Source organism: Alligator mississippiensis, chromosome 1 (assembly GCF_030867095.1).
Source record: "Alligator mississippiensis isolate rAllMis1 chromosome 1, rAllMis1, whole genome shotgun sequence".
Taxonomy (NCBI): Eukaryota; Metazoa; Chordata; order Crocodylia; family Alligatoridae; genus Alligator; species Alligator mississippiensis.
Window position 1 is genome coordinate 465,290,852 of NC_081824.1, and position 13,842 is coordinate 465,304,693.

The 13,842-nt window shown below is 45.5% G+C and overlaps 1 protein-coding gene across 2 annotated transcripts in view; it reads left to right on the forward strand.

The window, feature by feature from the left end:
• RSF1 (remodeling and spacing factor 1) overlaps positions 1–13,842 on the forward strand; it is a 116,380-nt gene that overhangs the window by 48,875 nt on the left and 53,663 nt on the right. For both annotated transcript variants that reach the window (XM_019493587.2, XM_006272444.4), the window contains exons 2-4: positions 7,451–7,542; positions 11,527–11,619; positions 12,497–12,702. In XM_019493587.2, coding sequence (XP_019349132.1) covers positions 7,451–7,542; positions 11,527–11,619; positions 12,497–12,702 — 391 coding nt within the window. The remainder of the gene's footprint in view (positions 1–7,450; positions 7,543–11,526; positions 11,620–12,496; positions 12,703–13,842) is intronic.

Here is a 13,842-nt window from a genome sequence, read left to right on the forward strand (position 1 = left end):
CCCTTTGTGTGCTGGTTTGATTACTATTTGTTGTTGGATCTTAGGAACTGCATGGCTTTTCTCTCTGGTGCTCCTGGCCTTTGTTGAGTATTTCGGTATTAGCTTTTTCCCGGAAACAGTCCATGTAGTAGTGCGATGTGTGGTTCTGTCCACTGGGAGGTGTACAGTCAGATGTTTCGTTGTTTTTTGTTTTATCTGGCGTGGTAGGAAGGTTGTCAGAAGTGGTTTTTTACTGGTTGTATTCTTTCAGGTGAAGTCTGTAGTTGAATTCTTCTTCTAATTTGCCCCCTATTAGTATCTTATCAGGTTGTTTCCCTGGGCAGAAGTTCAGGCCTTTGGAGAGTACAGATATTTCAGAGTGGGGTAAACAGTATTGTGAGAAGTTAATGATATTGTTCTTCTGGTGCTCTCTTGATTCTCTCCTGGGTTGCCAGTGTTCTGCCTGCGAGCTGGCTCTTGTTGAGATGGCCGATACCACTTTTTCCTCTTACGTTGGATGGCTGTTGTCAGCTTTTTTTGGTGGCAGGGTTGAGTCTGCTGCAGTATCAAGGTATAACTCCAGGTTAATCACTCAAGTTTAGTAGCATAAGTAAGTACTATATTTACTTGAATATAAGACACAGTTTTTTCGCCAATCAGCACAGGGAAAAGAAGTTCTTTGTCTTTTACATTCACATGTAAGGAAACCTCATTGAATACATTGTCTGTCACTAAGCTGCTGCCAAAAGCAGCATGTTCTCAGTAATAGAAACCACATATGAAGTTGATTAAATGCAGTCAACACTGAGCATGAATATAAAACACATGGTCCATACTGGGCAAAGTTAGTGATGGGAGCCTACCACAAGGATAGGTACAGCCCATCTGAATAAGATATGTAGTAGTGCCCATTGCTGTCAGTCCCTTGTGGCACTGACTTTTAAGTCATGGTGAGCCACTACATTGAATACATTTCAACTTCCTCTTCTCTCGCACAGTCTTTCTTTGCCTTTTGCATTGATTCCTATTTTTCCAGAAGCCTGAAATGTTTGACATATATCACCAAACAGTTCAACAGGAATCCCTCTGTTGCGCCCTCTCTGCCTGGTACATGTGATTTAGTGTGGCCCCACTCCCCATGAGTTGAAGCTAGATTAGGTTACCCTCTGCCTTATCTGCATGTACATTTTTGGAGGATCCCAACACTCATGACAAGAAAATCTAGTTTCAGTCATGAGCAGGAGCTAATTAGCACATGGGTCCATTGTGGGGGATATCTGGAGTCCGTACACATACTGAGCAGAGCTGACCTATGGGGTCACCATGGCTTGAAACTAGGGATGTGAAAAGTTAAACAGTTAAATGGTTAAACAGTAAGTATATTTATACTGTGAATGCATCGCACTTAACATTTAGCATTGGACATAGTCTGGTGGGGAAGGGAAGCCGCACTGTGCCCCAGGAAGGCAGTTATTTGCAGCATGCAGCTCTACCTCCGCATTCCTAAAGTTCCTGCAGCACACCCCTGACTTGGGAGAGGAGGAGGAGGGAGAGGGGACTAGTTGAAGCACGTGGATGTTAGGCATGTGTTATCGGTTAACCATTTAACTGATATCATTAGAGGAGCTTAAAGGGATAATTATTTAAGCTATATTTATATTTATACTTAAAATGCTGTTGACTGCTCGGGCCCAGCCCAATGCATTTAATGGTAAATCATGAGCCTTTCAGCTTTGGACTCTCATAATGCATAGTTTGTACTATATATAAGTAGGTACAAAGGTGCTGCTTAAAAATGTGTTTATGGAGTACCTGTGCTAAAACTTGCAGCAGTTTCAGAAAAACTAAAATGCATCAGTTCTGGATGAACTAAGTCTGTGGGTACCCATAGTGATTTGCCTGTATTCGGATGACTATAGGCAGGGTTATTTCAAAGTCACTGTTGTCAAATTTTCCCCTTACTTCCATATGCTTAAGGAGAGCAGAATCGACAGTAATGAGGGGGCAAGAGGTTGCAGGAGGACCAGGATAGGTGGCAGACAGCAAGGGGACTTTCTGATCCCCCCCACCCCCCACTGATTTATTTTCCCTGCTGTAGCATGGGGATGGGGACAAATTCAAGGCAAACCTCCAATAATTAAATTCTGTACCTGAAAAATTATGTATCATTTTCCCATATATAGAATCTAATTATTGGGGGGGGGTTACATTATATTCAGGGTTGTCTTATAGTCAAGTAAATACAGTATGTCCTATTTAAATGTATCTCTTTTGGAGTAGGTCAGGCAAAGATGGTTTCTTTGTTTTTCTGCAGTTCTCCTACATAGTTCTGGATCATATTTGGAGTTTTGTATGTTAGCTAGAGGGTTGCAGAGGATAGAGAGGCCTTAAATAGTTTCTTTTAAACCAGTGGGGCCAACCTTGTTGACAGGTATACCACAAACTATCCCCACACCCTCTCTGATCTGCCACTCTGCTTTCTGCTCCCTGCCCTGTGCTTCCTACCTGATCTAAACAGGGAGCTCTATCTGTCTGTCCCCTCCCCTCTCTACCATTTGTCACACATAGAGGCTGCCCATACAAGCTGTGGCATCTGTGCCATAGGTTGGCCACACCGGTTTTAAACACGCTAGATACCCACTAAGCATGTGCAGAATTGACTTTCCTTTGGGCTTCTTATAACTCGCCCCCATTTCCTCAAATGACTGACTCCTCAGCAAGGGCTTTTTGAAGTGACCATGAATTTGAGTCTTGAGATCAAAATACAGGACATGCTTCTTCAAACTAGGTTTCCAAAAACTAAATGTTCGCATCAAACAAATTGTGCCTCGGAAACAGAGCGGAGAGGGCTCAGTCTGCAAGGTGCCAAGTACTCTGGTTCAATCCAGCACTGCCCATAAACACATTCTCGGCATAAAGCACAGGAGTAGTTTGGTTGACTTCAGCGGAGCTGCTCAAACCCTTGAAGCACTTTGTGCATAATTAAATCCGTAGCTGGATTGCCTGGCACCTTGCGGAGTCACGCTCTCCTCTTTTAAAATGGGCACTTGGGAACGACAGTTATCAGATCAGCTCTTACAAAGAAAACCCAGAGAAGAAGTACGAGTCTATGGAAATCAAAGACAAACAACTGTACACAACACACAAAGGCTCCAGAGGTGGGTGGGTGTCTGTCACACACACTCGGATGCACTCTCATGCACATTCACACTCATACGTACTCTCTCATATCCACGTGTCACACTAACATGCACTCTCGCTCTGTCTCGTGCAGCCATAGTCTCTCTGTCACACTGTCTCTAACACACACAAGCTTGCACACACATTTAAAATTGAACTGGACTAGATGGCCCAGGAGGACCCTTCAAAGAGACTGTTCCAAATCTGCCTCTCTGCTCACCCAGACACTTCTCTATGTTTAATGTTAGCCTGCACCTGGTTTGTAGGCTGCCGACTATTGATCATTAAGGATCCTGGTTTTCTCTTAAAAAATCAAAAAGTCTCTGATTAATACCCCCAAATTCTTTGATTAAAATCCCCCAAATCTGTGTTCTTTCACTATTAAAATAAAACTGTCCTATATACATAGGTATCAGTAGAATACAATGTTTTTTTGATATATATATATATATACAATTTTAAAGCAGTTTGGAAGCCTACCAGTGTCTCAATCATTATAATAAAATAAATTCTACGTACCGTCATATTTTGGCATTTGATTTTGTTTTTTTTATTATGGAAAATCAGAGCTCCCCCTGCCCCCTTTGCTCAGCAGGACGTAGGTCCAGCTGTGGCTGTCTCCTTTCTCCTCCCCCCCCTTCCCCCCCCCCCCCCCCCACTTTGTGGCACTGAGCAGCCCTGACATGCTGGTGCCTCTCATTCCCCTCCTGAAGCCACCTGCCCCCCCACCTGTCCCCCACCCCCAGGCCCCAGCTGAAAAAAAAAAAGCATAATTTAAAAAACAAGGATGATGCCTCCCAGAGCACATATTCATTTCTTCTGACAAGCGCACTCTTTAAACCTGCGAGCAAGTTTAACACGCTGGTAGCAAAATACCTGCAATCTGCCCTGGCGGAAAAAAACTGTTTGGTAGCCTGCAACTTGACCCAGGTGCTGCTTCTGCTATTAAATCCGTGCTGAGAAGGGGGTGTAAAGAGCCTCTGGGCTTTTCTGGGACTTCTGGGCAGCAAAGCCCGACTGAAACAGTTTCTGCTGGGGCTGGGCTGGAGTCAGACACCTGAGCTGCTCTGAGGCTGCCCTCAGCGGAAACGTGGGGGTGTTCCTGTGCTTGGAAGTGCCCTGGCCTGTGCCAGGCGGTCCCACCATGTCTTACAATTGCAGTCATAGACCATGAGAGCTGGAAGGGACTTCGGGAGGTCACATCTAATCCAACCCCCTGCTCAAAGCAGGACCAACCCCAACTACATCATCCTGACCAATGGTACTGGATTACCCCAGTAAATTTGAACAAGGATCCCAATAGACGTCGATGCCTGCCCTGAGAGCAACAGTCCTATTCCTAGGTTGGTTTGTGCTCCCCAGACTGGGAACTGGGAGAATACAACAAATGCAATGGAGGTGTTTCACAGATTCACAGAAGTTTAGGGCTAGAAGGGACTTCGTGAGATCATTAGGTCCAGCCCCCCTGCTCTGGGAAAGACTGGTGGGGTCAGATCACCCCAGCAAGGCGTGGATCCAGTCTCCTTTTGAAGATCTCCAGGGTAGGTGCCTGCACCACCCCCGCTGGGAGTCTATTCCAGAGTCTGGTCACACAAACCGTGAAGTTTTTTCTTATATTCAGTCTGAAACCTTCTTCTAGTAGTTCATGACCGTTGCTCCTGGTTTCCCCTGGGGTGCGTTGGTGAATAGTTGTTGGCCTAGCCCTTGATGCTCTCCCCTGATATATTTCTAAAGCTATATTTGTGTTGAGAGGGACACCACTCACCCTGGAGTGCAGAGACCAGACAGTGGGGCCAGGAGGGAGAGCAGGGGAGGAATTACCTCCCCTTCCTCTTGCTACCCAAGGCACCTGGGAGTTTACAAGCAGTAATTTGGGCTTGGTTTGGATGCCCAGAAACCTCACGCATCCTGCTCCTGGTCTGCCCTTCCTGGCAAGCCAGGGGCTGATGGGCAGCCTCAGGAATCTGACCAGCCCGGGGAGGAGGGAAGCCTCCCAAGGCAGCAGCAGCTTCTCTGGGGCCGGGCAGGGCGCTGATCGCCTCCTTACTTTCCACTAGCTGAAGTGGCCCCTGCTGCCCTTGCCAGGAGACGGGGCAAGGTTGCAAGGCGGGCAAGTTGGAGCTGCAAACACCTTGGCTCTGCTCTGCACAGCTGCATGGTTATGAGTTGTGGTGGGGAGCCTGTGCTCGAGGCACTAGCTGGGTGCAGACAGCTCCACCTCTCTGCCCTTCTGCATTGTTCCCCACTGGTCTTGCTCCTTCCGCTTCTCTCTTCTGTGGGATCCCCTCACTTCTTCACTCCCCTCTTCTGGGTCTTGCCTCCACATCGACCCCCCACATCAGTTCCCTTCCATGGTTTCCCGCTTCAAAGGGGAAAATCTGGGTTTTTCTACTTTAAAGGGGAAAAGCCATGATTTTCCACGAGAAACAGAAAACCCGGATCCCTGTTGATTACATAAATGTTCTGCTGCTGTTCAAGTAAAAATAACCTTTCTCACCTAAACCACATACTTTGAACTTGCTTTATGAAGAAAAAAAAGGCATTTGTTTTAAAGATACTTATTAGCTAGCTGGAAGGGTACAAAGGAAATGAAAGGCAGAAATTTGCACTATAACTCAGGTCTTGGGTAAAGGATTTATTGCAAGTAATAGTGATGGAAGAAGCAATTTTTCAACAACAGGGCTAGTGAATCTAAAGATCAGTGGGAATCAGGCCATAGGGCTTGTGCCATGTAACAGCAGTGTATCAAGGCCACTAGAAACAAAAGGTCTGATAATGTTTTGTTTTTATTTATGAAAAAAGTAATGTGTAATGAGCAGTACTGAAAGGTTTTAAAAAACACAGTGTAAAGTTTTATGTCTATATTGTACACAGATAGTTTTATACAGCGTATTACATGCAAACAGACCACGTTCAGATTTTGTAAAAACTAGTAGATCCCTGGTTCTTGGATGACAAATCACAAATAATTTTGAGTTTTGTAGCAGCTCCTAAAAATATACAAAACCCAAAAAGCATAGATGGTCAAAGTGATCTAAAGTAGTGGTTCTCAACCAGTGTGCTGTGGGGGCCCTTTCGGGGGTGCTGCAGTGGCGGTGACCAGATAAAAACGCCCCCACCTCCCTTCATTAGGGCTCTCTAATCAGCCTGAAGCAGGCCTTGCGCTGTGCAGCTCTTCCTGGTCTGTCCCCACCCCCTACGCTCCTCCTGGAAGCAGGCGGAGGTGGGGCTGTCCTGCCCGCCTCTCTCCGGGGGGAGTGTAGGGGGTGCCAGGCCGGAAATTGCTGCACAGCCTGAGGCAGCTCCTGCCTGCTTTAGATCAATCAGAGCCATAATATAGGAGTATGTGCACGTGGCACAGCTCTTCCCAGTTGGGTGTGCAGCACAGGGCATTTTTATCAAAGTTTCACAGTCCTTCCCAGCAGCTGAACCCAGCTGAGACGCCCTCGGGTATCCTGAGCCAGCACCAAAAGTGGCTTTCAGCTGGGGGTGTCACTGCATTAAAAAAAAAGCAGTACCCATGTGCCTTGCCCCTGAAAAAGTTGCAAACCACTGTTCTAAAGCCTGCTGAAGTGATGTTGCATAGCATTGCCACTTGGTGGTGCCAGGTCGAATTATAAGTCTCAGATGCTGGGTGAGAGAAATCCCATTGTATAATGATCAGTAGTGCAATTCTTTGTGAACTAGCAAACATCTCTGTATCACTAAGCCCTCCGTACATTGATAGTTTAGCCGTGCTAGGGCCTGTGCCATGCTATAACCCCTGTGGTCGGTGAGAAAGCTTAAGCTGGATCCAGTTTCCCTCCCTCTTGTTATAAAAGAGAGGGGATTGATGGGCAGTCATTCTCTGGGAGGGCTAGGTCCCTGAAACTTTCTGCCTCTGACCCCTCTGCCTGAATTTGGGGATGTTGCTATGAATGCTGTGATAGTTTTGGAGAGACTCGAGGGGTCCTGCTCCCTGTGATTAATGAAAGGAGATTTTGGAGGGGTCTGTTTCACTTGGTTCCTGTGAAATTATTATTTTAATGCTGCTGGGATTTTCTTGTCATGATTGGTGTACTAGGACACTTGAGTGCTTTGGGTAGGGGTCATGCTATGGTTTTAAATAAAATACATTTCTTTGTTTAGATGTAGGTTGATCTTGCTTTTTTATTGTAGAAATCTTGGTGTGGGGTTTGGAATGGTTAATACCTTACTAAGATTGTCAATGTATTATCTAAACACAGTACACTGATAATATTTAGTGGTAGTCATTGTAACATTTATCTTTTCTTTTCTCTCAAAACTGCAGTTCCCAGAGAGTTGGTGGACCTTCACTTGAAGCTGATGAGAAAGATTGGGAAGTCTGTCACAGCAGACAGATGGGAAAAATACTTGATCAAGGTACAATAACTTTGTTGTCTTGCTCTGAAATGCTGGAATCTGTGATGAGGTCTTGTGTCAGAAATCCTTGGTATGAATTTTAGTGAACCTTGGGCCGTGCCATAGCCAAAAGCAGTGTGCATGCCCAGACTTTAGTTGCATAATGTTCTAGCCTGACTTTCAGCCTGCTTGGGTATACCACAAATCACTGAAAATGCATATTCTTCATGGAGAAGATTGCACACATACAAGCATATGCAAAACCTTGAAAATTTTGGACATTTGAGTACAGGAGCAGATTAGAGTTTAAGAATGATAGAAATCAGAGCAGTGAGATCATCAACTGTATAGCTATTTATCAGTAACTCTGATATGAGGGGATTTGCCAGCTTTATGCTCACTGATAAAGATTTTGTGATTATTCATATCAGCTTACGTAGAATGGCATAAGTTGTGGGAAATGTACAGTATTTATTTGAATCCAAGATGAGTTTTTTCATCCCCATTTAACATGGGGGGGAAAAAGAAACTCTTCTCTTAGAACAAGTGCAAGGTGGGGGTTGAGTACGAGATGGCAACCACAGGTTGGGGCTGGGGCCAGAGGCAGGGCCAAAGCCATAGCTGGAGTCAGAGCTGCTGCCTGCCCCCCACCTCTGCAGCCTTGCCAAATGCCCCAACCTTTGCTGCTCACCCTCTGGCTGTGGGCCTGCTCCAGCATGGAGCATGTGTTTACTTCAGCCCTGGCTACTAATGGGGGGGAGTAGGTGCTGGGCAGGGGGGCAGGCAAAGCGAGCAAGTGTTGTGGGGATAAACAGCAGAGGTCAGGCTGCTTGACCTTCCCGCTACTGTTTGCCCCCTTGCTGTCTCCCTCACTGCCTGTCCCCTACTGCTTCCCCCACCTCCTGGCCCCTGCCACTGCTTTCCCTGCTATGGTGGTGGGGGGGAGGTGCGAATTTAAGATGACCCTCCAATAATTAGAATCTAGACATGGGGAATTATAACAAATTTATACATTTTCTATGTCTAGAATCCAATTATTGCTGTCGTCTTTAATTCAGACTTGTCTTGCTTTTGAGTAGTTATGTATCAGTAGTGCAGAAGCATTCCTTGGCCTTCATATTGCTGTGACTTAAGTCAATGGTTCTCAACGTTTTTAGTCTCAAGGCATCCCTCCATAACCTTTCTAAATTTAGCAGCATCCCAGTTGAGAACCACTTTGATAAAGGAGCACAAAAGAAACCACATGATGCTGGAACTGGGTGCTGGATCCAGCATGCAGGGCCCAGGGCTCCCTGTGGGCCCAGACATTTGGCAGCAGAGGAGAAGCACTACTGCTTTCCCATCAGAGATGACCCAAGCAGGGTCCGGGACAAATCAACCTGTGTGGGGCCCTGCCCCTGTGTGCCCCGGAGGCAAAGAAGCTGGTGGTGGATTGGGGTGGGGGGAGGTGCCAAGTGGCCGAAATTTAGATTTCAAGTTAATTGTGTCTCTTAAAAAAAAAAAAAAAAAAAGACCTCTTAATTTTTTTAAGAATAGGATTATTACATAAAAACTGCTTTTAAAACGAATAGCGCAAAGTGAGCCTAGGCAGCTTTCCCTCCTCCCAGCCTCTCTCATAGATCAGGCCTTCCTGTGCTACTTGTGTGGGCTGGGTAAGCATACAGCTCAGCTCTTTAAGACAATCTCTGACATGGTCCAAATCTGCCTGTTTAGCTGTGCCAGCAGGAACAGTTCTCATCGGAGATGCCAATACTTGCAGACGGGCCTTAAGGAGTAACCGCTGGATTCCACCTTCTTAGAGCTTTTTTTTTTTTTTCCAAACCTACCTACCTACCTGCAGCTCTTAGCTGGTTCTTTATCTTTCCATCTGTCTAAGAGTTTTCATGCTTGACACTTTCTTCACAGTGGCTATGCATTTAAAAATACTGAACAATATAATTAATATGTTTAAGAGCCACCAGTATTGATCTGTATTAAACCATTGTTTGATAAACCTATGTGCCATGAGGATTCATAGGTTAGCCTTTCCCTTTTACATACCTTGGTTTATATCTCCTTTATTCTAGGAGAAAAATAGTCTTACCATAGTCCAGGGTTATCTGAGTTCCAAGCAGCTAGGGGGTCACGCAACCCACAGGCCACATCAGCAAGGGCATCCATGTGGCCTTGAGGTCCACGCTCAGTCTGGTGTGGACCATGGAGCATGCAGCTTCCATCTCTTGGAAGTTGCACTGTTCTTTTCAAGTGGATATTTGCAGTAGGTCAGTGGTTTTCAACCATTTATCATTTGTGGGCCCCTAAAAATTGTGAATGGAGGTGCGGACTCCTTTGAATTGTAAGGCTGGGTATTCACATTGTAAACCACTGCATTAGATAACTGCCCCCAGTTAGAAATTTTACTACTTTAAGTAACCAAACGCTTCTTTTTTTGCTTGTGAAACATGCTCCCTCATAACCTCCGCTTCTTAGAAAACTTTTTAAAGGTTATTATTCCAACCCTGCATCGGGTAGGGTTGCTGTTGATCCTATGTACCCATCTTTCATCAGCAGCACTTTTGCCTGCTTTTCTTTGTCCGTCCATTTGTTTTGTATTCGTTTTTAAAGATGGTCCTAGTTTAATGTCTTAAAATATATCTTCAATGCTTTGAAAACAGGCACTCCAAGGACCTCAGCGCTTTATAAATAATTTAGCTGTTTCACAAAATGGAATGCATGTATCAGTTATGTGTGCAGCTATAGTGTGACTGGAGATTGGGATCCCGCTGTGCTTGGAAACATACAACCACACGCTAGGAGGCAGGGGCTGCTCCAGAGTCCAGAGAATTTATGTACTAAATCTGAGAGCTCTGATTCTAGCCTGTGGGTCAGATCTGGCCTGTGGTGCCATGTCACTTGGCCTGTGGGTCTCCCCATGGGTCTGGAAATTTGGCAATGGGAGATAGGGCCATCCTTGGGAGGGGGGGCAAATTGAGGAGACTGCCCTGGGCCCCACGCTTTGGGGGGGCCAGGTAGAGCAGCTGCAGGGACTCAGCACCGCCAGCGGCTTCACATCCAGCTGCTCAGCACCCCCCTCCCCACCTCCCCTCCCACCGAATCCACTGCCAGCTTCTTCACATCTGGGAAGCATGTGGGCAGGGCCCTGCACAGGCTGATTTGCCCCAGGCCCTGCACCCTGCTCAGGTCATCTCTGATGGGAGACCAGTAGCACTTTTCTGCTGCCAAATATCTGGGCCCTGCATGCTGGATCCAGCACCCAGTTCCAGTGCGGAGGGCCAGGCGGGGGCAATGCTGGGCCCCAGGGCCCAATCTCAGTATGGGGGGCATCCAATCCTGGATGAGGAGGGAAGGAGGGAGCAGTGCTGGTCCCCAGGACCCAATCTCAGCACAAAACGGGTGAGAGGGGATGGCACTGGCCCCCTGGGGGGCAGAAAGAGGGCCAGGGAGGGGACAGTGGACAGTAGGGCCCAATCTGGTCCACAGATGGCCTGATCTGGCTTGCTGACAGGCTCCAGGTCACTTATCAGGCCTGTGGGGCCAAAAGATTGAGCACCACTGGACTAAATAGATGGGGCTGACAGCAAGGGACAAGGTAAGGAAGGAATAGATGCACACAGAGTTGAAATGACTTGCCTCAGTTCACACAGCAGGTCAGAGGCAGAACTAGGAATAGAAGTTAGGTCTGCTGACTTGTAGTCCAGTGTCCCAGTCACAAGGCCATGCTGTCTCCAAAATGCTTAGCACTAAAAAAGTTGACTGGGTGATGTTCAAGGTCTAGAGGATTTGCCTTTTTAAAACTTAGAGAAGACAAGCCTAGTGTCTGCCCACCCGTGCATGGGTTCATCTTTGGGTGGGGGGGGCTGTTGTGCGTAGTCTTTTGCTTACAGGCATTAAACAGCTTGTGGATAGAAGTAAATACTTGTATTACCACAAAACAGTCCTTGTATGTAGGGGTTTCAAGTTACCTCCATCCACTAACACTAATTAATTGACAATTTCATCTTACAGATATGCCAAGAGTTCAATAGCACTTGGGCTTGGGAGATGGAGAAGAAAGGATACTTGGAAATGAGCGTTGAGTGCAAACTCGGGATTCTGAAGGTAATGTACTTGATATTTTAATGAGTAACCTTTTGTCATTAATAGGACCTAAGCTTGGCATAACTGAACACTTCTCAATCTTGTAGTTAGGTATATTAAACTTGAAACTGATGTAACAAACAGATAGGACCAGGCATAGCTTCTGGTGGTTTTATCAATGGGATAAGTCCCAGGAGAATATGATGTTCTCTACAGATATTCCCATACTTTGTACTGAAATTTTCTTGTAATTGCCATTCTGCCTGGTAGAGGGTGTTTAACCACACAGTATCACTTCTCGTAATGTAAACTGGCTTACCTCAAAATGATTTTGTCTCGGGCACAAAGGTAAGAATTGGAGCTAATCTTTTGATCTTCAACTAGTGAGCAGAAGCAGGAGTGAAAAACCTCCACTGGATTATTTCAAAATACCTGAGTTTTACTGTAGACTAAAATACTGAATAAATAATATCCACTGTTCAGATGGGTCATTCATATAAAAGAAGCTTCCAGCTTACACACACAACGTGGAAGTTACAGAGTTTCAATGACCAGTTTTAAAGGGGAAATAGAAGCATCTATTTGTTTATATATGTATTGCAGATTGATTTCTTTCTTATGGTATTACAACGTAATGGAGTTCTTTCTATGGAAGAGAGATGCCTCCACTCTTCTCTCTCCAAAGATATCTTTACATAGGCCACTAAAAAGAACTAAAAACATATTTGATTTAACAGGAAAGTGTAGAATGGAGATCCCAATCTAGCTCATTCACAAAACCAGTAAGGGCAGGTTTAAGTAGAGTCCCCAAAGTGCACTACTACAAAAATAAAGGTGACTTTTATAATTTCTGTACTATATTGGTGTCTAAAATCTTTCTTTATTGGATTTTTTTCAGTACCTCTGTGAGTGTCAGTTTGATGACAATCTAAAATTTAAGAATATTATTAATGAGGATGATGCCGACACTATGCGCATTCAACCAATTGGTCGTGACAAAGATGGCTTAATGTATTGGTACCAGCTGGATCAAGAGCATAATGTTAGGATGTATGTAGAAGAACAAGATGACCAGGATGGGTCTACGTGGAAATGCATTGTCAGGTAGGTCTCTTTTTTTCTGTTGCTTGCTACACATTTTAAATCTTATTAGTGACCATGCAGTTTAGAAGCTGACTTCAGTCAGTCTCCATTTATCAAACAGCAGGTTCCGGTTGATTTATTTTTGTCTTTGAATAATGAATAACATGTGCATAACTATATTCATGAGGAAATTGTTTTTAGGGTAGTAGCTGGCGTATAACTTGTTCTTTGGTTTATGGTACCCTTCAGAAAGTATATATACAGTATATGTATGAAAGGGAGAATCGGGAGAAGCAGTGGCTTGGGGAGAAAGGGCCTACTGTGTGCTAGCAACATTCAGGACTGGTGAGGCCTTACATAGAGTATTGTGTCTGTTTTTGGGCTGACACTTCAAGAAATCTGTGGGCAGATTGAAGAGTCCAGTGGAGAGTGACAAAAACGATTAGAGCCCTGGAAGGCATGTCTTATATGAGGAAAGGTGGAAAGAACTAGGGTTATTTAGTCTGGAGAAGAGAATTGTGAGGCAGGGGGGTATGGCAACAGTCTTCAAATATCTGAAGGATGATTATAAAGAGGATGGAGTTGGAATTTTTTCTCAGGGATTGACCAGTGGAGTTTTAGTTTCCTGGAGACACAAAATCACAGTTTAGTCCAAGTAGCCAGGAGCAAACCCTTTTGGAACAGAGCTCAGACTGTGACTAGGGATGAAGTGAAACAGTGCTGCTGAGTGCTAACACGAAGAGGGCTCACTGCCCTCTTGAATTTCCTTTGGCTCCTATAGATCGGTCTTGGTGACTTCTTAATGATCTCTTAGACTCAAAGCAGTGTGTGTCATCATTCTTAGTAAAATGAAGAGGTGGCTCTTTTTATATACTGTTTTACTGGATTCTAAGACAAGGTTTTTTTCACCCATTTAACGTGTGAGGGTGGGGGGAAATCCCCTCATCTTAGAATTGTGTACGAGAGCAGTGGCAGGCCATGCGGCTGCTGTCAGGGCTCAGGCTCCAGCTCCTACCTGAGGTTGGGGCCATAGCCACGGCTGCTGCCTGCCCTCCCCCCTGCCCCCTCACTTCTGCACCTTGTCATCTCCCCCCTGCAGCTTCTTCCCCGCATCTCCCTCCTAATGCAGCCTCTTCTCCTCCACCTGCCCCTCTCCTTCCC